The sequence below is a fragment of the Podarcis liolepis genome (assembly GCF_965112155.1).
Source record: "Podarcis liolepis genome assembly, chromosome: 3".
Taxonomy (NCBI): domain Eukaryota; kingdom Metazoa; phylum Chordata; class Lepidosauria; order Squamata; family Lacertidae; genus Podarcis; species Podarcis liolepis.
The window spans coordinates 120,806,168-120,833,080 of record NC_139557.1 but is presented as its reverse complement, the minus strand read 5'-3'; the positions used below and the strand labels follow the sequence as shown (position 1 = coordinate 120,833,080).

Genomic DNA, 26,913 nt, shown 5'->3' with positions numbered 1-26,913 from the left:
CAGGGATCAAAGCAGCAGAGGAAAGGGGACACGCCAAAAGTCATTTTTAATCGAAAACACTCAACTAGAAAGACAGTCATTTCTTTTGAGGCAGGGGCGGAGGACGGGGGGTGCGGTAGGGGCGAGCAGCCCCAGGTGTCACCATTTAGGGGGGTGACAAAATGCCGGGTGGCACTCACCGCAGGGCCTGCAGTGTGCCCGAGCCACGCATCTCTCCTGGGAGAGACATGGTGGTTTGGGTGCGCGCAGGCTCTGTGCTGCCCCGAACAGCCCGCCTGCCGCCTCCCCCTTAGCTGTGGGGCGGCTGAGTGGGAGGGGGCAGGCAGACTCCGGCGTGTCCTGCCCCAGCTGGTCTCACCCCTGGGCGCAGGGCACACTCACCGCCCCCTGCGCCCGATCGGCTGAGGCATTCCCAAAGTAAAGGAAGGATTGAGCTCTGATGAATAAGAATACACCCAGAGGCTTGAACCAGCAAGACTCTGGGAAGGGTGCGTATAATAATCTGTCTCTCCACCCCCTGAGCCCAGGTCGTTTTACTCACAAAAGAACTTTTTACAGAGTGTTCGTAAGAACCAATCAGATTTCTTCTGAGCATTTCAACAAACCCACGTGGGGACAAAGTTAAACTACCAAAACTAATTAAGCGCACATATTTCTGGGGTAAACAAAACAGAACTACAAAGGAGTGTGTCTGGCAACCCCGGAGGCGATAAGCAATATACATGATAAGGAGGATGGCCAGGAAGGCAGCGATCATTATCGCCTTCAGGTGAGATCTGTTTCCTGGCCCTAAGATTAACATCCTAAGATTAACATATCAGAAAAGCTACATCAAAGAAACTGCCCACTGTCTTTGATGGCCCAGGATGCCTGCCTGGTGAAGCAACTGGGCTGTGTAGGTGACTTGTCAAGCAAGAGAAATGGACAGTAGAAGAAATGGCCAGAGATGCAGAGGGTTGTGGGATTTGATCAGAAATTATTGTCAAATGAATCGAGCCCAGTCAACGCCATGCTTTCACAGCGGACACAATGGCTTGATGCATATTTTATAACTCCTCATAGTAATCCCACCTGACCCCACACTCTGGATATTTGCACTCCTACAACCGGCTTGCTCCGCCGCTGTTTTGAGACAGCTGCTGTTAGCAAGAAGTAGAGCTTTGCTCCAATATTTCCACGCCTTGTCCCATGTTAAGAGACATCGGCTTCATCCAAGCCATGCCTTGCAATTTCCTGCTCGCCGCAATGGCAGCAATGCTTCTAGGCGTGCAACTGCGTCACGCCGAGAGCAAATGGAGATAATGAACGCCTAGGAAGGCTGCTGTACCTGCTTGCCGTAGACGCTGACGCAAATCCGCTTGCGCAGGACCAGCTGCATTTCAGCCGGGTGGCTGAGCTGTACGGTCACTCGGACAATCAGGAAGACCCTCTGCTCAGCGGCTGTTCCTCTGCTGAGCTGCGCACAGTTGTGGACCGTGGAGTCCCAGGAAGCTTCGGCCTTCACCTGCGAAACAACACACAAACACAACATCCTCGGTCAACACACCAACATCCGTGTTTCTCTGCAAGCCACATATCCGGGGTGAAACCACACTCAAAGAGGCTCGCAACTGCAACAGGTTTAAGTAAGAGAACTCTTTTGATGGAGGAAGGGCCTTCTCAGTGGCCGCTCCCAAACTTTGGAACTCCCTGCCTAGTGAAGTTAGACTTGCTCCCTTCTTGTCCTTCCTGAAGGCTGGTTCCCCCCCCCCCCGCCAGGCCTTTTTAAAATAATAACTTATTTTTTACTTTTCAGGTTTATACATTTCATTAATTTTACAATCGTTTTAACATTTCAAAACTTGACTTCCTTCCCCCCCTCTTTCTGCGGTTCGTTAAAGTTGTTTTTTATATGTCTTATGCATATCCAAATTCAGCTAATTTGCTCATTTGTTTATCTACTTTAAATATATACCCTTCTCAATCTGCAGCTTATTACAATAATCCTGCCAATGTTTTTATCTGTTTGCAATTTATCTGTTTTGCATTACTTTCTATGGGGAAGCACGCCTTGGTTTTGGAACGCTTTGGTTTTGGAACAGACTTCCTGAACGGATTATGTTTGAGAACCAAAGTACCACTGTACAAAGAACAGAGACTGGTCACATCTCTCCCAGGGCTGCTGTTAACGCTGCTCCGTTGGCAGCCTTGGGAATGGAGTTTATGACTCGTTCCATGCCTTACCTCGCTCTCGTGGTGCTTCACAATCTGCAACTCGAAGAATTCGTCCTCGTCTTCGGCAACCAGGGTGGCGTCCCAGCCGCCAGCTTCTGGCTCGTCGAGGTTATCCTGAGAGCTGAAGTCATCCGCTGTAGAAAGAGAGGGAGAGAGAAGTTCAGGATGTGCTGAGCAACTGCAGCACAGAGGACCAGGGAAACCCTGGGTTGCAAGCTCAACAGGAAACTGTGGGCAAGGCAAACTCTCTCCACCAACAGCAACTCCTGCAATATAAACAGTGGTAGTTGGTGCCCAACTGGTTGGTCAGCAGGCAGGGAGGCAAACAGCAGGTGGCGCCAGAGCAGAAAACAGGCAGATTAACCAAATTGAGGGTTTCGTTCTTGCTGCTTAACAGAGGGCAGGGGCTGCTTTTTTATATGCTTTATGATTTTGGGAAGATGTGCATCCTTTTCCCTCCCATTTGGGTGGGCATTGCCAATGTTTCTTCTATGAAATGGGCATTACTAAACAATCTAAGGCCTGTTAAATGGGGGGGGGGGAACACTGCTGGTATGATTATTTCAATTATTATTATTACAATTTGTGTAAATTTGTATACCGCCTTATACCCGCAGGTCTCAAAATTTCATTAACGTGCTGTATATTATTATGTTTTATGCTTTTTACTATTTTGCTGCCTTAAATTATGCTCTCCGTGTTGCACAGCACCCTCAGACCTTTGGATAAACAGTGGTTTATAAATTGAATAATAATAATAGTGATACAAAAGTGGTACCTAGGGCAGTTTTTTGGACAGTTAGATGGTTGGCGGGTGTGGAGGACTCCCTGGTCCTGAATGGGGTAACTGTGCCCCTGAAGGACCAGGTGCGCAGCCTGGGAGTCATTCTGGACTCACAGCTGTCCGTGGAGGCGCAGGTTAATTCTGTATCCAGGGCAGCTGTCTGCCAGCTCCATCTGATACGCAGGCGGCTGAAACCCTATCTGTCCGCAGACTGCCTCGCCAGAGTGGTGCATGCTCTGGTTATCTCCCGCTTGGACTACTGCAATGCGCTTTACATGGGGCTACCTTTGAAGGTGACCCGGAAACTACAACTAATCCAGAATGCGGCAGCGAAACTGGTGACTGGGAGCGGCCGCTGAGACCATATAACACCAGTCCTGAAAAACCTACACTGGCTCCCAGTACGTTTCCAAGCACAATTCAAAGTGTTGGTGCTGACCTTGAAAGCTCTAAACGGCCTCGGTCCAGTATACCTGAAGGAGCGTCTCCACCCCCATCGCTCAGCCCAGACACAGAGGTCCAGCTCTGAGGGCCTTCTGGCGGTTCCCTCCCTGCAAGAAGCCAAGTTACAGGGAACCAGGCAGAGGGCCTTCTCAGTAGTGGCACCCGCCCTGTGAAACGCCCTCCCACCAGATGTCAAAGAGAAAAACTACCGATGAGTAAAAAGTGATGTCTGTCTGTTGTGCCTACAAGAGTTCCTCATAATACCATAGTACCAGACTTTTAGAAGACATCTGAAGGCAGCCCTGTTTAGGGAGCTTTTGATGTTTAATAGGTTATTGTATTTTAGTGTTCTGCTGGAAGCCACCCAGAGTGGCTGGGGAAGCCCAGCCAGATGGGCGGGGTATAAATAATAAATTATTATTATTATTATTAATCTACGGCTTGTTAAATGTGTGTGGGGGGGACTGCTGGTATGATTATTTCAATTATTATTATTACTATTTGTGTAAATTTGTATACCCGCAGGTCTCAAAATTTCATGAACGTGCTGTGCATTATTAGGTTTTATGCTTTTATCATTTTGCTGCGTAAATTATGCTCTCTGTGTTGCACAGCGCCCTTGGACCTTTGGATAAACGGTGGTTTATAAATTGATTAATAATAATAATGATACAAAAGTGGTACATAGGACCTAGTTTTTGGGACAGTTCGATGGTTGACTGACACCAGGAGCAACCACTCAGAACGCCTGCTTGTCATTCACTCCCTGCCCCCAACGCAATTCTTGCTGCATTCCTTTCCACATCCCTCAAGTGCTGTCATTTCTGATCTCACTTACCGTTTAAATCAAGGAAGATGACCGGGATGTGAGTCTCCATACCTGGCACAGGGGTCCTAAAAGAGAGAGACGCAGTCAGCGCTGGCATATCAATGGAGGCAGACTGAACACAGAACACGTCGCCAGGAGCATCACAGCAACCGTGTTATTACACTCGGTACCCGGGCAATTGTAGGTCAAGGCAACGATATAACCTTGGTGGGCTGTGGCTTCATCTCAATTTACTCAGCTAGACACAGAGGACATTCAGTACTTTCGGGGCCTCTTTTCAACCCGGTAGCAGAAATGAGTGTGAGTTGCTGTCAAATGCTAAGGAGCTTCCCCACGCTGCTTACTCCAAGCGCATGTAGTTGGATAATTGCAAAATAAACCAGCTAATTTAAACCACTCTCTCGGTCACACGGATGCTGCAAAGCCATGGGCCAAAGGCATTAAGACGCACGGTTTTTCACAGCTATCTGCAAAGGGCAAGCGGCAGACCCCAGGGGCCAGGGGTCAGCAACCGTTTTCAGCCATGGGCCGGTCCACCGTTCCTCAGACCTTGTGGGGGGCTGGATTATATTTTGAAGAGAAAAATAAAATGAACGAATTCCTATGCCCCACAAATAACCCAGAGATGCATTTTAAATAAAAGGACACATTCTGCTCATGTAAAAACATGCTGAGTCCCGGACCGTCCGCGGGGCGGATTGAGAAGGCGATTAGGCCGCATTCCAGCCCCCGGGCCTTAGGTTGCCTAGGCAGAGTCTCAGGCCCTCAGAAACAGCTCCCTCCCATTCCTCAGGTCGGTTTGGAGGTATTCTGCAAACAGCTTTGCTAAGATATGAAATGCTGTTGTGGTTCTAGAATCTGCAAGAGGCGGTGTTGACCAAGGTGGTGTGGACAAAGATTCCATTCAACATGTTCAGGTGTAATCTTAAAACACGTCAGGCATTTACCTAAAATATGTAAGGTAAAGCATGAATACAGCTAAAATGTTCCTCCTTTACACTGGTGCAACTGGGAGACCAGCAACTTTTGGCTCCTCTGTTCCTTGAACGTTTCAACCTCCTTAGAAGCAAAAACTTATGTCTGGGTTTGCTTATTTCCTCCTCCTTCCCAATCCACTTTCCTTCTGTGCTGTGTCTTTCCAGATTCTAAGCCTGGCTGGAGGGCCCTTCTTGTCTGTAGTGATCTGTAGGCCACTCACAATTAAAATCGGAACTGAATCCAACCTTGACTTTGAGGAAGTTGAAAAGAAGGCTACAGAAGTTCTAAGAATAATAATAGCAAAGGTAAAGGGACCCCAGAGTCGCGGCCGACTCTGGGGTTGCGGCGCTCATCTCGCTTTATTGGCCGAGGGAGCCGGCGTACAGCTTCCGGGTCATGTGGCCAGCATGACTAAGCCGCTTCTGGCGAACCAGAGCAGCGCACGGAAACGCCGTTTACCTTCCCGCCAGAGCGGTACCTATTTATCTACTTGCACTTTGACATGCTTTTGAACTGCTAGGTTGGCAGGAGCAGGGACCGAACAACGGGAGCTCACTCCGTCGCAGGGATTCAAACCACCGACCTTCTGATCAGCAAGCCCTAGGCTCTGTAGTTTAACCCACAGCACCACCCGCGTCCCTGGAAAATAAGAATACCTGGTACTTATATGACATTTCCCCCTGTACTTGGAACAGGTCACAAACATTATCTCAGGAATCTTTATAAGAACCCTTTAAAAAACACCGTGGCTTTTCTCATTAGGCAAGGGATTGGAAGGGGTGTGTGTGTTAATTCAGGCTAATGGATATTAGTTTGCCTAAGAACATTCAAGAAAGTTCACGGCCAACATGATATTTGAACTGGCGACTCCCTGGCTGACGGATCACTCTCTTAACCAGACCTCAAATTCACTTTGGGGCGTAGAATTTCCTGGCTTGCCGATAATTGCAGCTCCTGTGACCTGGAGGCCAGGGCAGGCTGGACCTGATTCTATTACCAGCGTCACGAATGAAAGATTTCGTGGCATATCTGCTGACTACAAAGGACTCTGGCAGGGTGGGGAGGTACGTGAAACCCGGAATCCAGGCCGATGTTCTGACCGAAGCGGTTATCGCGAGTACGGAGCGGGGCCCCTCTTAAGTGAATGAACCGGGCAATTAGCATTACCATTTTTCTTTCAAATCAGCTAAAGTGCAGCAGCAATAAATATTGATTCCGTTCCTACAGAGGATCATAATTAAACTCTGGCTAATAACCCGGTTGCTTTAAGCAGAGGACATTTCGCTGCTTGCATTATATGGAGCCTAGGGGAAATTATTCAGGTCGTTTCGCCTTTTTCTGCCTTCTCTCCTTCCTTCCTTCCTTCCTCCCCTTTCCCCACCCTCCCCATTCGCCCTTCACCCTCTCGGATGTCATTTCAAACCCTCTCAAGAATATCAGGCAGGAGGAACCAATGTCACTCCTCAAATTCAAGCTTTGCCGTGGCTTCTGGGACACGGCAGGGCACACCTGTCTCTCAGGGACGGGAAAAGCCTCTTCTCTGCACTGCCAAGTTACTCCCTTGTACAGTTAAGCTTTTATATGCCTGTTGTCTTTGTCCATGGAGTTTTCTTGGCAGGGATACTGGAGTGGCTTGCCGGTTCCTGCTCCAGGTGGATCACGTTTGGTCAAAACTCTCCACTATGACCTGTCCATCTTGGGTGGCCCTGCACAGCATAGCTCATAGCTTCTCTGAGTTATTCAAGCCCCTTCGCCACGGCAAGGCAGTGATCCATGAAGGGGATCACTGCAGATGGTGACAGCAGTCACGAAATTAAAAGATGCCTGCTCCTTGGGAGAAAGGCGATGGCAAACCTAGATAGCATCTTAAAAAGCAGAGACATCACCTTGCCAACAAAGGTCCGTATAGTAAAAGCTATGGTTTTCCCAGTGGTGATGTATGGAAGTGAGAGCTGGACCATAAAAAAGGCTGATCGCCAAAGAATTGATGCTTTTGAATTATGGTGCTGGAGGAGACTCTTGAGAGTCCCATGGACTGCAAGAAGATCAAACCTCTCCATTCTGAAGGAAATCAGCCCTGAGTGCTCAATGGAAGGGCAGATCCTGAAGCTGAGGCTCCAAGACTTTGGCCACCTCATGAGAAGAGAAGACTCCCTGGAAAAGACCCTGATGCTGGGAAAGATGGAGGGCACAATGAGAAGGGGACAACAGAGGATGAGATGGTTGGACAGTGTTCTCGAAGGTACCAGCATGAGTCTGACCAAACTTCGGGAGGCAGTGAAAGACAGGAGTGCCTGGTGTGCTCTGGTCCAGGGGATCACGAAGAGGTGGACACGACTAAACGACTAAACCACATAGTTAAGCTAGAAGAGCCTGCCGGATCAAGGCCAATGGCCCATCAAGTCCGGTATCCTGTCCTCAGAGGCCAAGCAAGATGCTCATTACGGGGAACCCATAAGCAGGATCCAAGCATAAGAGTCCTCTCCCCCATTCTGTTTTTCCCAGCCAGTGGTACTCAGAAGTGTTGCCGCCTCGAAACGTGGAGGCAAAACACAGCCAACCATGGCCGGTAACCATTGATAGCCCTCTCTTCCTCCGTGAATTTCCCGAATCCTCTTTGAAAGCCACGTAGGTTGGTGGCCACCAGTGCCTCATGTGGCAGGGAGTTCCACAGATTTAACAGCCGGAGGAAGCAATGCTGGAAGCCACAGGAGGGGAGAGTTGCCCTTGTGCTCACATCCTGCTCGAGGGTTCCCCACTGGGGCGTCTGGTTGGCCACTGTGAGAACAGGATGCTGGACTGCCTCTCCTGGTATGTCCCACGGAGGACCTTACAGTCTTCAAACAAAAACACCTTGCAGGTCCCGGGCCACAGGGAGGTTAGGCTGGCCTCAACCAGAGCCAGGGCTTTTTTGGCTGTGGCCCCGATCTGGTGGAACGCTCTGTCCCAAGAGACTAGGGCCCTGTAGGACTTGACATCTTTCCGCAGAGCCTGCAAGACAGAGCTGTTCCACCAGGCCTTTGGCCAAGGCACAGTCTGACCCCCTCCTTTGGCAATCCTCACAGAACTCTAGCCCAATGCTTGCCGTTTGTTTGATTCTGAACTGATTTTAGAATGAATTGATTTTAGAATGCTGTGTTACTTTTATTGTTGTTAGACGCTCTGAGCCCGGCTTCGGCTGGGGAGGGCGGGATATAAATAAAATTTTATTATTATTAATTATTATTATTATTATTATTATTATTATTATTATTATTATTATCATTATTACTACAGTGGTACCTTGGGTTACAGACACTGCAGCTTACATATGCTTCAGGTTACACACTCCGCTAACCCAGAAATAGTGCTTCAGGTTAAGAACTTTGCTTCAGGATAAGAACAGAAATTGTGCTCTGGCGGCGCGGCGGCAGCAGGAGGCCCCATTAGCTAAAGTGGTGCTTCAGGTTAAGAACAGTTTCAGGTTAAGAACGGACCTCCGGAATGAATTAAGTACTTAACCCGAGGTACCACTGTATTATTATTATTATTATTATTATTATTATTATTATTATTATTATTAGATGGGACACAGTCCTGATCCAGCAGGATCTTCTTATGTCCTGATGTCTATAGTAAATTCCAAGGATTCAAATGCAAAATCCTCCTTTCCTCAGTGCAAGCAGCTGTGGCAGCCTGGTCCCAAACTGGGGCTACGGATCTGCTATTCAGGGTCACTGCAGAGGCAAAGGGGAGTTCAAGGGTAAGGGAACAGCGCCGAGATCACACCACCAAGTGAGAATGCATTAGTCCTGCCAGTAAGTTCAGATCTGTTTGGGGGACAGACTCACTGTTAAGACCGTGTTTATGGAAGACAATCTTACTCGGCTACAAGGGATCGCCAAAGAAGAAGAAGAAGACCGATGCCAACACGGATGAGGTTTTGGCACATGGCGAAAGCTTTTCTTCTAAGCAAGCTGCAAAACGCAGCCCATCTGCTGTGGCCTCGTTGCAAAGGCCCCTTACCACTCAGCGGGCGCTCCTGGAATCCCGCTCCCTGCGGAAGGCACCATGACCGCGTTCCTTTCTTCCGTCAGGGTCAGCCTCATCTCCAGCAGTTGGGCTTCCCGGTCCGTGTCGTCTTCTGTTTTGTCTGCAAGAGTTCGACAAAGTTATAGCTTTCTGCCGGGGCTTCGCAAATACCCGCGTGGCTCCTATCCCGACTGCTGTAACACAGTGTGGAGGTCGGCTGGGAGCTCCCAAAACAGCAAACAACAACAACAACAACAACAACAACAATAATTTTTATTTGTACACAGCCCATCAGGCTGGGTTTCCCCAGCCACTCTGGGCAGCTTCCAACCAAGATTAAAAATACATTAAAATCCCCTCCCCGTGCTGAATTTTATTATACATTCCTCCCTCCCTCCCCTCCAGGGCTTCCCCCAACTTCCACTTCTTGTTTGTTTCTCTTTTCACCCACTTTGCTATCTCCTAACAGAAAAAAAGTTATTAATAACATAACATCAAGCCTAAAAACATAAAAATAAAAGTAAATACACTATAGTATTTCACTATTTTCTAAACATTTTCTAATACTAATAATGTGAACGTTTATTTAAATCCTGCCATCAAGTCTACTGACTTTCTTTGTTTCTGCAAATATTATATAAATGGTGCTGATTTTTTAAGGCAGGAAACTGAGCAATTGACTTTTAATCTTTTGATTGATGTTTTGAAAGATCTGACATCTGAGAAGCCCCCAAAGAACTTTGTGGGTTGGCTCATTCCCAAACGCCTTAAAGAAATGAAGTTCTAAAAAAGTTTTTAAAAAGAATAATCCCCGTGCTCTGGGGGCAAGAAGCTCGTTAATTAAAAAACACAGGAGCTGTCCAAACTTGAGTTTACAAAGCGTTCACTTTTGCAACAGTCAGCACCTGTACTGGGTTTGAAATTCCATTTATACATATAGAACATGCAACTGCTTTATAAAGGAGGAATTCAACATTGCGCTGTGCCAATCGCTCTTTCAGGGCAACAGTGTTCGAAACTGAGATATGAAAGCTGGGACTTAAATGGCACCTTAAACCTATCTTATGGCGCAACAATGGAATATCTGGGCGTGCTTCTGTTACAACAAGAATACGAAGTTGAAAATGAATGAACTGCTGCTAAAATATTGTGTTCCTTTTTCGCATGCTCTAGTCCATGGGTAGGCAAGCTAAAGTCCGGGGGGCCGAATTCGGCCCAATTGCATTCTCAATCCGGCCCGCAGACAGTCCAGGAATCAATGTGTTTTTACATAAGTAGAATGTGTGCTTTTATTTAAAATGCATCTCTGGGTTAAAAAAATGTTGTTTTTTTTAGTTTCCACTGAAATGAGGTTGCATTTTAATGTTTTAATGTTGTATTTTAATCTTGTTTTCTAAGCTGTATTTCAATCAATTGTTTTTATATTTGGTGTTAGCCGCCCTGAGCCCGGTCTTGGCTGGGGAGGGCAGGGTATAAATAATAATAATAATAATAATAATAATAATAATAATAATAATAATAATAATTATAATAACAGCAGCAAATGTTCCTGCGCCATGCAGGGAGGTGCCAGCCACTGCGATCAGCAGGTTTTGGTTCTAGTAAAAGTTACAGAGTGGGAGATCAACACCTTTTATTGTTCGTTTTGTTTCAACCCAAGGGGACAATTTGCTCTTAGGCAACCCTTGCTCGTTTGAGTAAGGCTGCTTACCCTAAGGTGGAGCCCTCTAGGCATGTCCCAAGTCCGTTCCGGGGTCCTATTTCAGCTTTCCAGGTGGAATGATTTCCCCTCTCCTGCCCCCCATAGATGCTGTTCAACGTGGGGGTTCCCATGAACCCCCCCGAGTCAATTTCACACATGCATGGGGGGAGTGAAAGCCCTGAGGTGCAAGCAGAAGTCCTTGCATGGTCTTCCACTGATGGGGACTCATTATAGAAGCATAGAACTGTAGCGTCAGGAGGGACCCCAGAGCTCATCTAGTCCAACCCCGTAATGCAATAATCCCACTTAAATAATCCTTGACCAGGGGGCACCCAACCACCCTATCTATATCTGTATCTACATTATTGTATTGTTATATCACTTTGGTATGCTTCATAGGAAGCAATTAATAAATGAAATGAAATAACAACATCGTGCGTGCGTGTGTGTTCGTTCTGGTTTTTCCCCCCAAATTTTTTTAAATTGATTTTTCAAAATTTTAAAACAAACAGACAAACATAAATCTTAATTATGCTTAATCCAGTCTTAGTAACATTGTTACTAACTCAAATCCCCCTAGCTGAATTTCAATGTATACCATTGTAATAGTTTTCCAAAACTAATTTTCTTATAAAATTAACTTAATCAATTAACATATTTCTTTCTTTTCTTTTTAAATGTTATTCTCTAACATTACATATTCAAGTCCTAAGCCTATCTGGCATTTGCAAGTTTTTCCAATTAACATATTTGACTAAATACTCCTTGAATTTCATCCATTCCGTGTTCATTCTGGTTTTCATCATGTACTTTGTGTTTTTGCATTGTATTTTTATGTCTTGAACTGCCCTAAGATCTATGGATGAAGGGCTGTATGCAAATTTAATTAATAATAATAATAATAATAATGACGATAATAAATTTAGATGGGTTTCCCCAGAGCAGAAGCTTAAACTGGCACTGATCTGCTCCAGGGCAACGGCTCCTAAGCACAGAATCCTATTCATAGAATTGCAGAATTGGAAGGGACCCCAACGGTCATCTAGACCAACCCCCACCCAACCACGAGAGCCCAAAACATCTGGAAGGTGCCAGCTTGCAGAAAGGCTGGGCTAGAGATCTCCAACTGGGAATCAACGCCTATCAGAGAACTATAATTCCATGGGAGAAGCCTATGAGCTCTTTCAACTCAATTAAAACCCAGTGGCCTACATGCCCCATAGATTTGAATTAAACTGACCCGAAAAGGGACAGATGATCTTTGGCAGAGGTGGGTCAGATATCCATTGAAGCTGACAAACAGGGTGTTATGGTCGCTACCTTCCCCTGTCGTTTGTGGGCAGCACTCAGAGGCAGACTCTCTTTGAGGATGGAGGCTTGAGTGATATATCTTGTAGCCTACCTCTGGAGTAAAAGCTATGGTTTTCCCAGTAGTGATGTAAGGAAGTGAAAGCTGGACCATAAAGAAAGCTGATCGCCGAAGAATGGATGCTTTTGAACTCTGGTGCTGGAGGAGACTCTTGAGAGTCCCATGGACTGCAAGAAGATCAAACCTCTCCATTCTGAAGGAAATCAGCCCTGAGTGCTCACTGGAAGGACAGATCCTGAAGCTGAGGCTCCAATCCTTTGGCCACCTCAGGAGAAGAGAAGACTCCCTGGAAAAGACCCTGATGTTGGGAAAGATGGAAGGCACAAGAAGAAAGGGACGACAGAGGACGAGATGGTTGCACAGTGATCTCGAAGCTACCAGCATGAGTTTGACCAAACTGTATGAGGCAGTGGAAGACAGGAGTGCCTGGCGTGCTCTGGTCCAGGAGGTCACTTCCATACATCACTACTGGGAAAACCATAGCTTTAACTATACGGACCTTTGTTGGCAAGGTGATGTCTCTGCTTTTTAAGATGCTGTCTAGGTTTGTCATTGCTTTTCATTGTTGGGAAAGGAGAAGGGGACGACGGAGGACGAGGTGGTTGGACAGTGTTCTTGAAGCTACCAGCATGAGTTTGACCAAACTGGGGGAGGCAGTGGAAGACAGGAGTGCCTGGCGTGCTCTGGTCCAGGGGGTCACGAAGAGGCGGACACGACTAAACGACTAAACAACAACAACACCTCTGGACTCTTCCCACAGCCTATTTGCTTCCCAACAACCAGTAGCAGAAACCATATTTTTTGCTTACCGGGCTTCCCAACCAGCTTCTGCAGCTGCTGATCTAAATACTCCTGGCGTTTCGTAAGCGTGTTCAGCCATTTCCGACGCAGCCTCTCCAGGTCTCTGTCCTGCGAAGAAGTTTGAGACCACTTAATTTCGATTTATTTTTTAAGCACGCAGAGGCTTGTGAGCAGAGATGGAAAGGCAGGCTTCCGAGACTGCGCCCAGAGAGGACGGTGGAGAATGCAACACCATGGGGTCGTACTTTACATACAGGTAAAGCAGGGTTGAAATGTGGCCCCCAGACCACTCTATCTGGACCTCAGAAGTCTCCCCAGACCACACCGCACAGTGGTTTTCCTTCACAACCTCCTTGAGTGTTTCTTTGTCTGGCTGGGACATGTCCTTGAATTCTGACAATACTTCTATACTTGTCTGGATGGAGGACAGGAGGGTCTGTGTTTATGTGCAGAAACCAAGTTCTGTGAAGACCTTGAGAAACATGAAGGCCCTGTTCTTTTCCTAGGAGAGATCCTCCATTCCCTGTCCCAGACACCCGTTGCCAGAGAGGAAAAGCCTAAACTGTGTTACTCGAACAGTCTCCAACTCCTCGAAAGATTCCATCAACGGTGTCTCCAAAAAATTACAGTGGTGCCTCGCAAGACGAAAAGAATCCGTTCTGTGATTCTCTTCGTCTAGCGGTTTTTTCGTCTTGCAAAGCAAGCCCATTGAAGGATTAACAGATTAGCGCTATTAGCGGCTTATCTGCTGATCGGATCAGCTGATAAGCGGCTTAGCGGCTTACAAAAAGGGGGGGAAGGGAAAAAACCAGCAGGAACTCGCAAGACATTGTCGTCTTGCGAAGCAAGCCCATAGTAAATTCGTTTTGCGAAGCACCTCCAAAACGGAAAACTCTTTCGTCTAGCGAGTTTTCCGTCTTGCGAGGCATTCGTCTTGCGGGGCACCACTGTATACATATCACTTGGGAAGACAGGTGAACTAATGGCAGTGTACTGGAAGAAGCAAAGATCACCAGCGTCAAAGCAATGATTCTTCAACATCAACCTCATTGGATCGGTCGTGTTGTGTGGATGTCTGGTTATCGTCTTCCAAAGCAACTGCTCTATTCCAAACTTAAAAATGGAAAGTGTAATGCTGGTGGTCAACAAAAGAAGTTTAAAGACTGTCTCATGGCAAATCTTTTTTAAAATGTAGTATAAACACCGACAACTGGGAAACACTGGCCTGCGAGCGCTCCAGTTGGAGAACAGCCTTTACCAAAGGTGTCATGGGCTTTGAAGACACTCAAACTCAGAACACAAGGGAGAAATGTGCTAAGAGGAAGGCACGCTTGGCAAATCCACACCGTGATCAACTCCTGCCTGGAAACCTATGTCCCCACTGTGGAAGGATGTGTGGATCCAGAATTGGCCTCCACAGTCACTTACGGACTCACTGTTAATACCGTGTTTATGGAAGACAATCTTACTCGGCTACAAGGATAGCCAAAGAAGAAGAAGAAGAAAACTCAAATAGTGGCGGATATTGGCCTTTGCTTGTGACTTCCACCTTATAATGCTGATTCCTCTGATGGATGAAGGAATGTTAGGACCGAAACTGAAAGGAGAAAAGTTTTAGCAGGTTATTTACCTGGTAGCTGTCCATGTCGTCGTCTTCTTCCTAGGCCAAAACCAAGCAAATGCAAGTAAATTCAAAGCGGTAATTATTATTGTACCTTGACTTTCCCCCTGACAGGTACTCAAGGAGGCTTACAGATAAAAATGAGCGCAGGCGACAGAGCCGGATTTAAGTTTGATGAGGCCCTAAGCTACTGAAGGTAATGGGGCCCTTTATATGTCCAGCTGTCCTTTGTCAACAACAAATTGTCGCTGGTTTTTGCGTTGAAGACATGCTATATGGTAATTTATGAACCTAATAGGTCCATACACAACACAAAACACTGTGTGTAGGTTTTATTCTATTTGTTTTTTATCTTATATTTTGGAAATGTACATCCAGATCCCCCCCCCTTTAAATTTTTTTTTGGGGGGCCCCAAGAAAGTGGGGCCCTAAGCTACAGTTTGTTTAGCTTATACGTAAACCCGGCAGTGGCAGGTAAAAACGCAAGGAGAAAAAATAATAATTAAAAAAACCATTAAGCATTGATAGAATTGAAACTACCAATCTGTCTGCTGGCTTCCGTCTGTCTCGGGAGACAAAGGAGGAGCGTGCCTTTGGGGGTGAAGTCAAACTGTTGGAAGGTTACAGATATATGATCCTGGGACCTTCCGCATGCACCACAGATACTTTCTCTCTGAGCTACAGAATCTCCAATATTTACATTATAAGCAAGGGCTCTTACCTGATGCATCTCATGGCCTTTTGGAGACCTGGCGTGCTTGATCTGAACGCAGCCCACTCCGACCGAGAGGATGGATTCTTCCATCAGAGGCAGCGTCCCCGACTCCTGCACGGACTTCACTTCCACTTGAATTCGGTGCGACTGGCCCTGCACGCCCGGGGAACGCAAAGAAACGGCACGTTGGAAGGGGGGGAATGGTGGTAGGGGGGAGACCTCTGCTGGCAACTGCTTCCTAGGCAGCACTGCACCAGAAATATGCACGGACTTGGCTGTGTATGTCCAGATCGACAACCCGCTGCCTCCAAAAGACGTACAATTTAAGATGAGACATTAAAAAGAGTGTTAAAACTTACAATTAAAAAAAAAAGCCAACCACAATCAACACAAAAAGTGGAATTATGAAGTTATATATCCAGGTGTCGAACGCCGGCATTATGAGATGTCTTCAGCATTTGCTGAAAACATATAACAGAGTTTCTATATCTATATATCTATATATAGATATATATAGAAGTCGAACAGAATCCGTTCCAGAAGTCCGTTCGAATTCCGAAACGTTCGAAAACCAAAACACGGCTTCCGATTGGCTGCAGGAAGATGCTGCAGCCAATCAGAAGCTACGGAAGCTCCTTCAGGTGTTTGGGTTCCAAAGAATGTTCACAAACCGGAACAGTCACTTCCGGGTTTGCGGCGTTCGGGAGCCAAAACGTTTGAGAACTAAGCTGTTCGAAAACCAAGGTATGACTGTATGTAATTTTTAATAAATTTTCTGTTTTACAGTTTAGAATATACATTTAAACATCCTTAAGATATCAGTGACTTCCCTTCTTCTCTTTCCATGGTTCATTTTACATATCATAAATCCCTGCATATTTTATAAAAACTGTTCAATTTATCTTAATGCAGCTTAAATATAGTCGGGCCCACCACAAGGTCTGAGGGACAGTGGACTGGCCCCCTGCTGACCCCTGGATTAGACAAATATATGGAGGTAAAGTCTATAGCAAGCCACCATGGCTAAGTTCAATGTCAGAGGCAACATTCTTCTGAAATATCAATTCCTGGGACTCAAAAGCAGGGGGAGGGCTGCTTTACCCAGGTCTCGCTTTCAGGCTTCCCAAAGGTGTTTGGGCTGTGAGAAAATGATTCTGGGCTAGATGGACCACTCGCCTGATCCAGCAGGGCTTTTCTTATGTTCCCACATCCAGCAATCTGGCTGCGTTTGGACGTCATGATAAAGCCACGGCTTACCACAATGTCTGAACGCAGCCACGGAAGCCCACCTTAGCAAGTAAGCTGAAGATTGTTAGAATTCCTGCTCCGTGATTGAAGTCATGGGATTGTTGTCTATCACATGACGGTGTATGTTTTGACTCCACAGAGTGGGAAGTGACGGAGACAGGGTGTTTGTGTTCCTGTGTTCCGTCAAGTGGGACAATAGTCCTTTGTTCTTTTTCTCTTTGCTGTCTGGTGCTAGAGAGAGAGGGAGCCATGTTGCAGTGCTCCGTGTGTGTTTATATGTAAATAAAGTAGATTAGCCAAAATGCTGAGTTGCTGAGGTCTGTCACGCAAGCTGCGAAGACTCTATGGATCCCTAAGTGTGCCGATGTCTGTTGGCATCAGTCGCTGTGATGTTCGGGCTGAAGAAAGCTTTTGAAGCTCCCGAACGATCGACCAGGAGGGAGAGAACATGCCAGTTGGGCATGTGTCTCTGCCAGGGTCCTACTCAAGTGTAGGACGAGCTTCTGACAAAGATATCACGAATATCTTGCCAGCAGAGTGACGCCCAGTTATTTCACTGATTAACTGATATTTCATTAATTGATCAATCCACTAAAGAGAGAATTCAACACACTGAACAAGGCAGCGTGGGCTGCCTTAATTTCCATCTTACCTGCCTGAGTTGAAAGATGCCGCCTGTGTGTACATCTTTCGCTGGAATCACCTCCACTGGGCAGTATTCTCCATTCTCATTAAGCTCCAGAATCTGAACCCACAACTCCACTTTTCGGGTGACTTCGCTCCACCTGCAAAATAACAACACTTCTGTGACCGATGTATAACTTTGTCTCTTGACAGAGGCCTTTGGCAGCCTGACTAAACCCTGGGAAAGGTCCAAAAACATTGCTGATTGACTGTATGGGACTGGCAGAAATGACTGGCAGAATCCGTGACCAGGGAGAAGAGTCGGCAGAAGAAGATTGGAAAAAATTTAAGGACTATCTACAAAAATACTGCAAAATTAAGGAATGTTGAATGATGTTGGATTGAAATTAAGCGGTTTCTAGCTGTAATGGTGAAAGGAATTTGATAAAATGGTTTTCTTTTATTCAAAGTTATAATAATCTAAGATGTTGGAGAGAAAATAAGGTGTTTTCTTTTTTTCTCCTTTTTAAGCTGTAATGCTTTGAGATAAAGATTTGCTGTATAAATAATTTGAACTGGGTATACAAGAAGGGGAGGTATGAGGCAGTCGGGGAAATATGTTATGAGAAAATAAGTTGTGAAATTTATGTGTTTTTGTTTTTTATGTTTGCTTTTCCTTTTTGTTTGTAAAAAATTGGAAACTCTAATAAATACATATATTTTTAAAGGAAAGCTCCAAAAACATTGAAGAGGATGGGAGGAGGGCAGGGTGATGGAAAACAGCTCTAATGTGCGGTTCCATTGGGGAAACACTTGTTAAAAAGCAATTGGGAAGACACATGTTAAAAACTTCACCTGTGAAATCACGTTCCAACCAAAGACGAATGGTTGAATAAATTATGCGAATACTTGGAATTGACTGATTTGATAAGACAAAAACCAAAAAATATAATCCAGAAACAATGGAAATGTTTAAATGGTTATTTATGTAGACAAAGTTTAAATGTAAGGTATTGGTTGTGTTTAGAATAGATTTATGAAAGATTTAGAAAACTTATTATTAGAATATTTGTGTGAGATTGTATGGGGAAAAATACGGAATAGCAGATACAATCTTGCTTAAAATGCATATAGGAAGTGCAGTGTAAGCGACGGAAGTCAACCAATGAAATTTTATTATTGAGATATTTGTAGGATAAATTTGGAAGAAATTCTTCCAACTTTTCTTCTTCTTTTTCTCCTTATTTTCTCTTTCCTTCCTTTTTCCTCTTTTGTTCTTTTTTATATGTGTGTGTGCTTATCTGAAATATATATGTATGTATTTGTAATATTTTGCTTATATTTTGTAATAATTATGTTAAATAAATTAATAATAATAATAAACTTCACCTGTGGCTCTGCTCAAACACAGCATTACATTTTGCCTACGGAAACAAGTCATGTTTAAAAGTACACCAGCTATAGAGCAGAGATGGATTAAAAAATTAAATTTGAGACTACTGCAGACTACTTTCAGCCATGACGGCTCTGCTTTGCCTCCACAACTGGAAGAAGTAATGCTTCTGAACACCACCTGCTGGAAACTATAGGGTAGAGGGAGTGTTCTTGGGTTCGAATCCTGCTCACGGGTTTGCCACAGGCATCCAGTTGGCCACTGTGAGATCAGGATGCTGAACTTCGCCGTAAACAAAAATTGCCCTTTTCCCTTATGGGGTATCCAAGAGCCCATATAGAGTCCTTACGTAGGTTCCCTATTGGTAGGAGAAAATAACAGAGACCAACGAGAGAATATTGAGAAGCAAAGCAGCTAGTAAGCCTGATCTTTATTGATCTGTTGCAACAGGGTGCTCCCCTCACCTGCAGGAAAGGAGGAGGAACCCAGAACAATGACGCGCAAGGCCTTATAAAGACTTTTGAAATTGCCACCCTGTAGATCAAGACCACCCCCAGAAACATCATACCTACATCACAGAAAAGGCGGTCTTAAAACAGAAATTTGAATGTTTCTCCTGTCGTTGTTTATCTCCTGTCTGGCAGGTTACTTGATTGGATTGCCTGGGGAGCCTGGCCAGTCTTTTGTAATGATAAATACTTAGTTCCTGGGCCAGGTCACAGGCTCACACCCTATTCATATCTTAAATGTGCCCTTAAGACAGGATTTGTGAGGAAAGAGACAATGGGGAGGTTTTCCCACTTTGACCTTGCAGAGAAAACATTGGCTCAGTTTGGGAATCAAAATGGCTTCAGGTCGGTCTTCCTGTGCTGATCTATGTACGTGCTTGGCTGGTACACTTATGAACATTACCATATATCTAAGACCACAGAATTCCTATCACAATATAATGGGCCTTTCGCCTGATCCAGCAGAGCTGAAGCTTCTTATACTCAACTTCTGATCTGGAGGAGTAATATCAAGCATGCATTTCTGCTGTTTGTAACAGGATCACAACCTTTTTAGCAAGATGAAGAAGAGGGTGTTTCTTTTTGATGTTTTTTTTTTCTTCTTTGTTTGTATACAGTGGTACCTCAGGTTACATACGCTTCAGGTTACATACACTTCAGGTTACAGACTCCGCTAACCCAGAAATAGTACCTCGGGTTAAGAACTTTGCTTCAGGATGAGAACAGAAATTGTGCTCCAGCAGCGCTGCAGCAGCGGGAGGCCCCATTAGCTAAAGTGGTGCTTCAGGTTAAGAACAGTTTCAGGTTAAGAACAGACCTCCAGAACGAATTAAGTCCTTAACCTGAGGTACCACTGTATTTTCTTTCTTTCTTTGTATATTTGATGTGTGTATGTCTATGCAATATCAAAACAAAAATTATATAAATATAAAAAAGAGAGCGATGAAAAGGAAGGTCTCATCATCATCAGAGAGACCCTCCTCTTTATGATGAGATGAAAAAGATCTTTAAATTAACGTTTTCAAAGAAGCCAGAAGCATTTCTACTTGGAATTCTAGGCATTGATATCCCGAAAAATATAAGAGAAATCTTTTTATATGCAACAGCCGCTGCCCGATTATTAATTGCTTTGAACTGGAAAGGGGGAAAGGAACCAACAGTAAGGGAATGGCAGAATAAGTTATTAAGTGTACGCAGAAATGGCTCAATTGACAAATAGATTAAGGGGAAATAGAAAACAATCATTTACGCAAAAATGGGTTATGTTCAAGAAAAGGTAAAACTGATAATGATAGTAATAACAGCCTTAACTAATTATACTGCTAAATATTGATTTAAACTTGTACTTGCATATGCTCTTTTCTTATACTTTCTAGCTAAACAAAAAAAAGTAAAAATCCAATAAATTAAATTATATCAAAACAGACTTCCTGTCATGTAAGTTACATTTACAACATTGAATGTACTTATACTTCTTACCTTACTCTTATTATAATTTCTAGTACTTTCTTATAACATATCGTACCGTTTTTCCTTATTTAATAAGTATTTGATTTAAACAAGGGTCATTCAAACGCTGCCACAAATGTTATATCGTGTTATATTTTTGAAGGTGTTTCTTTGTACATGTACTTACGATTGTGTGTGGATGTCAATTAATAATAATAAGATTTTCAAAAGAAAAAAAGGAAGAAGAGGATGATCTCGGGGGCAAAAGGAGAGGGAGCTTCGAAGAAGGGCAAAGAAAAATCCATCTTCTTTACATATGGTGTCCCAAAAAGCTTTAATCTTGGAACTTGTCCATATATAATGAATTGAAAAAGAAATTTAAGTATAATTTCAGCAAAAAACCAGAGGCTTTCCTGTTGGGGTTAATTGAGGAAATCCAAATGAAAGATGTAAATTTGTTCATGTATGCAACAACGGCCGCAAGAATACTCCTGGCCCGGAAATGGAAGCAACAAGAACTCCCCACATTGGAAGATTGGCAAGTAAAGATGATCGAATACGTGGAGCTGGCAAAGCTGACGGGGAAGTTTCGGAATCGCTGTGATGATTTGTTCCAAAAGGACTGGGGCAAATTTATACTCTATATGAAAGAAAATTGCAAACAGTTGAGTACGTTTGTAGGTTTAAGCTGAAATGTTTGGTACTGGGAAATTAAGGAGCTGATTTACTTATAAGTAGGTGATTGTTAAAAGATTGATTTAAGGTAAACAAGTGAATTTAGGAATGTGGAGAAATTGGTAATGAGATATGGATGTCTGCTAGAGGGAAGGAAGGAGGTCGATGCTTTATTTAAGCAATGTCTTAAGTCAAGAATTGTTATTTTTTGATATTGAAATGTAATAAAATATGGAAAACTTAATAAAAATTATATTTAAAAAAAGAACAATCCATCTTCTTGGTCAGCAACCATGGTCTCCAATAGATGCAGTTGCAAGCGAACAAGCAAATGTGTGAATACTTGGGTTTGCAGAACACAGTTGGGTAAAATACTTTGTACGTGCTCAGAGGTTAATTGCACAGTGTGTGAGCTGTGAGGGGGTGTTGGGAATCTGAATACGTGCAGCTACCCACACAGAGTCAATTAGGGTTTGGCAGACAGCCAAAAGCTCATGTGAAGGAGTATGTCTGCCTGGTGATACAGAGGCATGGAGACAGCTCCCTGATTGGTCAAGCTCTCTCAAGGGAGTGATAATTAATGGCCTACTAACTGTTAGTTCAGTGGTTCAGTGTGTCAGTGTAGGAGTTGTGAGCCGTGTATGAGAGAGCTAGCTAAAGATCCGTGTTCTGTTCTGTTCCTGTATATAGTCCACTGTATATAATAAACACCTAACTACAAGTTCCTGGTTCCTGCTTCGTCTACCCAAGTCGCCAATTGCTTCCATGGATTCTGCGTATACTCTGCTAGGTCGGCTAAGGTTCTGCAACTAGTCGGAAAGTTGTGAAACACCAATAGGTTTTGCCAATAGTTACTTCCTTGGCTGACCCAATGATCCAGTTTTACAAGAGATCTCCTTCCTTTCCACTTTGTTGTTGTTGTTGTTTAGTCGTTTAGTCGTGTCCGACTCTTCGTGACCCCATGGACCGAGCACACCAGGCACTCCTGTCTTCCACTGCCTCCCACAGTTTGGTCAAAGTCATGTTGGTAGCTTCGAGAACACCCTCCAACCATCTAGTCCTCTGTGCCCTCCATCTTTCCCAACATCAGGGTCTTTTCCAGGGAGTCTTCTCTTCTCATGAGGTGGCCAAAGTCTTGGAGCCTCAGCTTCAGGATCTGTCCTTCCAGTGAGCACTCAGGGCTGGTTTCCTTCAGAATGGAGAGGTTTGATCTTCTTGCAGTCCATGGGACTCTCAAGAGTCTCCTCCAGCACCACAATTCAAAAGCATCAATTCTTCAGCGGTCAGCCTTCTTTATGGTCCAGCTCTCACTTCCATACATCACTACTGGGAAAACCAGAGCTTTAACTATACGGACCTTTGTTGGCAAGGTGATGTCTCTGCTTTCCACTTACCTTTCCACTTACCCTCCCGCTAATCCTGCAGAGGATTATATAGGATGTACGAAGCAGCTAGCTCTGTGCTCCATTGCTAAGCCCCGCAAAAAGAGCATTTGCCGTGAAGAAGCACCTTTGCACCTCTCTCTTACCTGTCTCGGAGGCTTCGTGTTTTGGCCTGGATAATCCCCAAATCCCACAGCGCCGGGTTTTTGCGGGGGTCGCACGCCTTGTGCCCGTAAACTTCGATGGCCAAAGCACCATCAGAAAGGTACTCCATGAAATCTTCAGTGATGTTGACGGAGAATTCCTAGGTCAGAGAAAAGAGAGAACAATTGCAGCGCTTCAAATTTAGTCTCTGTTCCACGGATACAAGAAGCCTTAAAAAAAAAAAAGACGCTAGAAAAGTTTCGACTATGCAAAGCCAAGAAATCTGCCCAGGAATGCTTGAAATCAATAGCTCAGAGATACAGAAATTTACAGGAAGCTCGAATCCGTATGACCTAACTGTTTTGTGCATTGCTTTGAGATTCCTTTGAATTTAGAGCAATTAAGGTTTTTTCCCCCTTAAAAAGTACAGTGGTGCCTTGGTAATCAAATGCCAAAAACCCAGAAATAAGTGTTCTGGTTTTCGATCGTTTTTTGGAAGCCAAACGTCTGATGCGGCTGTCAGCTGTTGTTTCAGCTGCACCAATCAGAACCTGCGTCTCGGTTTTTGAACGTTTCGGAAGTCAAACACACTTCCGGAATGGATTTTTTTTTTTATCATCTACAATACTGTCTTATTTATTTTATAGTACAGTACATTGATTATTGCTTTCATTTTATGGATCCGTGCGCTGCTCTGGTTTGCCTGAAGTGGCTTAGTCATGCTGGCCACATGACCCAGAAGCTGTCTGCAGACAAACGCCGGCTTCCTCGGCCAGTAAAGCAAGATGAGCACCGCACCCCCTGAGTCGTCCGCGACTGGACTTAATGGTCAACGGTACCTTTATCTTTAACTTGATTATTGCTTTCATTTTATGGATCAATGGTCTCGTTAGACAGTAAAATTCATGTTAAATTGCTGTTTTAGGGGTTGTTTTTAAAAGTCTGGAACGGATTAATCCATTTTGCATTACTTTCTATGGGAAAGCGCGCCTTGGTTTTGGAACGCTTTGGTTTTGGAACAGACTTCCGGAACGGATTAAGTTTGAGAACCAAGGTACCACTGTAAGCCTCTCCTCCTCCTCCTCCCCTCTTTACAGTTTTCACCGGAAGGCACCAAGGCGCAGGCAACAGATGCTCCCACAGCGTAAAAGCCCTCACTTTCTCTGCAGGGACTAAAAGCAGAAGCAAAATTACATTGCAGTGATCAAAGACCACCATGCCCCGCGGCTCCTTGCTGATGGGAGACAGAGAGGGGTCCACTTCCGGAGCCACCGTCACGGGTTCCATCTGATCCCAGAAGGAATACTTGCAGAAGACGAAGTTGGAGAGGTGTTGCGGCAAGCCGGTAGCCTGAAGGATTTTGATCTAGGAAGAAGCAAACATAAACACGGAGTCACGTTCCAACTGTGCAATTACACAGCAAGCTTTAAATCACATCTTTTTCGCTCCATAAGACGCACCTGACCATAAGACGGTCCAGGGGTCCCTTTACCTTTTTATCCCATGAAATAGATATGGATGATAACGCAGAATGAAAATCCCCACTAGGGGTCACTGAATGACCAGTTTGGGGGAAGGCACAGCTGGGGTTTGTTTAATTGGGGGGGGGGGCAGACCCAAAGGATTTTTCCTTGGCTGTCTTGATGTGCACCTACTTCCCGAATGGAGTTCTATACAACTGGCGCATTGCTCCAAACAATAATGTTTCATATCGGATTCCACTGGAACTTCTCACAGCTCAGACTGCTGCTGTTGTGATCTCATCCAGTGACCAGGGAACAGTCAAGAGGGACATTTCTGGTTAATTTCCTGGGTATCCTTGCAGTTTTGCCGGGTTCCCTGATGGCCTTCACAAGGTCCTCAAGGGAGGCGTGAAAAAAGGACGAAGCTCTTCTACTGCAATATCGGCATGTGCTATTATTTTAATTTTTTGTTTCATAAAGTGTATACAGCGCTCAAAGTGGGTTTCAAAAAAGACTGGGACTACAAGACGTTCTGTGAGGAGTAATTTAAGAAATATTGTAAAAATGGAAAGGGAGAAATGATTTGCTAGAAAATGTAAAGGCAATATTAAGTTAAGAATTGCAGGAGAAATAATCAAGACGGAAGGCTATCAGAGATGCTGAAGGAAGTCCATACAAGGACATATGTATAATAATTTGTGTGGTATGTCTTTAAAATTTTTGCATGCTAGAAATTAATAAAAATATTATATATATAAAAAAAGATCAAGCAATAAAATGGCCACTAAGGAAAAACAAGAAGCAGTTTAAGCCATTGGAAAAGTTAAAATGGCAAGCTAGAAACATTCAGACGAGCCTAAAATAACAAGGGACTAAAAACGGACAGGCTTTTCTAAACAAGTATACAGCAAAGGTGCCTGCCTGGGATCAATAGTCAGGGAGATGGCAAGGAAATAAACAACTATCCGATTTTTAGAATACATCTGAAGGCAGCCATGTTTAGGGAAGTTTCTAATGTTTGATGTTATATCGTGTTTTTAATATTCTGTAGGGAGCCACACAGAGTGGCTGGTGAAACCCAGCCAGATGGGCGGGGTATAAATAAATTATATTATTATTATTATTATTATTATTATTATTATTATTATTATTATTGCAGTGGTACCTCGGGTTACATACGCTTCAGGTTACATACGCTTCAGGTTACAGACTCCGCTAACCCAGAAATATTACCTTGGGTTAAGAACTTTGCTTCAGGATGAGAACAGAAATCGTGCTCCGGCGGCGCGGCAGCAGCAGGAGACCCCATTCACTAAAGTGGTACCTCAGGTTAAGAACAGTTTCAGGTTAAGAACGGACCTCCGGAACGAATTAAGTACTTAACCTGAGGTACCACTGCATTATTCTTCTAAAGGGTTGCTGCCACATTAAAAGATCGAGTTCTGACAAACATGGAATGGGCATCGTGTGGCACCTGACCTATTGAAGCAGTCGAGTGGGAACATATGGGGAGGACCAGATTTACGTATAAGCTAAACAAGCTATAGCTTAGGGCCCCACTCTCTTGGGGCCCCCCAAAGAAATTTAAAGGGAAAAAACACTGGATACACATTTCCAAATATAAGATAGAAAACAAATCAAATAAAACCTACATACAGCAACAGTGTTTTGTGTTGTGTAGGCTCCTGTGATGTAAGTCATGGGCCCCGCCTGCTAGTCTGCTCCCTAAAATATCCCTGGTTTACTCATTTCTATATATAGGGTGCCTACATTCTGCTATTTATAATTATTAGTAGCTTGCATCATATATTTACACCTACTTATAGGAGCAGCCAAGTAATTTCGTTGTCCCCGAGAGGGGGCAATGACAATAAAGATATTATTATTATTATTATTATTATTATTATTATTATTACTACTACTATTTTTTCATGTTATAGCAAGTTTCTAGAGACTAGATTATGAGTCTTTGTAAATTTTCTAAAGGAACTTTTCTTTTTGCCAAATGCCAAGGTACTTGCATTATTAAGTTTGTTATGAATAAAAAATCATTTTAAGGTACAGCTTAATTATTTCACTATTAATATACTTTTTTTTGTTAGAGTGTTTATCAATTTTCCAATAAAAAACATCCCATTAGCATATCAAATCATAATCAAAAATAAAAAAATCCAATTGTCTTCCGAATTTAATTCTGATTTTGCGACTTCCCACGGTCTGAATGTCAAAGCAACTCCAAGTCTCAGTCTTGCCTCTCACGATATTTCCATATTTCCATATCCGATTTTATCTCTCCAAGCTTCTTTGCCTCTGGCTCAATTAATATACTTCTTCTTAATCGTATTTCACTATTAACATACTTCTTCTTAATTGTGTTTCAGTTCAACAATTACTTTGATAAAATACATATGTGCAAATGGCTTTAGATACCTACTAGGTCCGTAAATCACCATATAGCACACAGTGGTACCTCTGGTTGTGAACGGGATCCGTTCCAGAGCCCCATTCGCAACATGAGCAGAACGTAACCTGCGCCTGCGTGTCTGCACATGCGCGGG

At 44.1% G+C, this 26,913-nt stretch overlaps 1 protein-coding gene across 1 annotated transcript in view; it reads right to left on the bottom strand.

Annotated features, from left to right (window-relative positions):
* Window positions 1–26,913, bottom strand: part of KIF13B (kinesin family member 13B) — a 199,630-nt gene that overhangs the window by 46,796 nt on the left and 125,921 nt on the right. Inside the window, 10 exon segments of the mRNA XM_083494982.1 lie at window positions 1,328–1,504; window positions 2,224–2,348; window positions 4,281–4,336; window positions 9,255–9,381; window positions 13,141–13,240; window positions 14,763–14,792; window positions 15,475–15,621; window positions 17,369–17,501; window positions 22,895–23,052; window positions 24,087–24,257. Of these exon segments, the coding sequence (XP_083351108.1) occupies window positions 1,328–1,504; window positions 2,224–2,348; window positions 4,281–4,336; window positions 9,255–9,381; window positions 13,141–13,240; window positions 14,763–14,792; window positions 15,475–15,621; window positions 17,369–17,501; window positions 22,895–23,052; window positions 24,087–24,257 (1,224 nt within the window).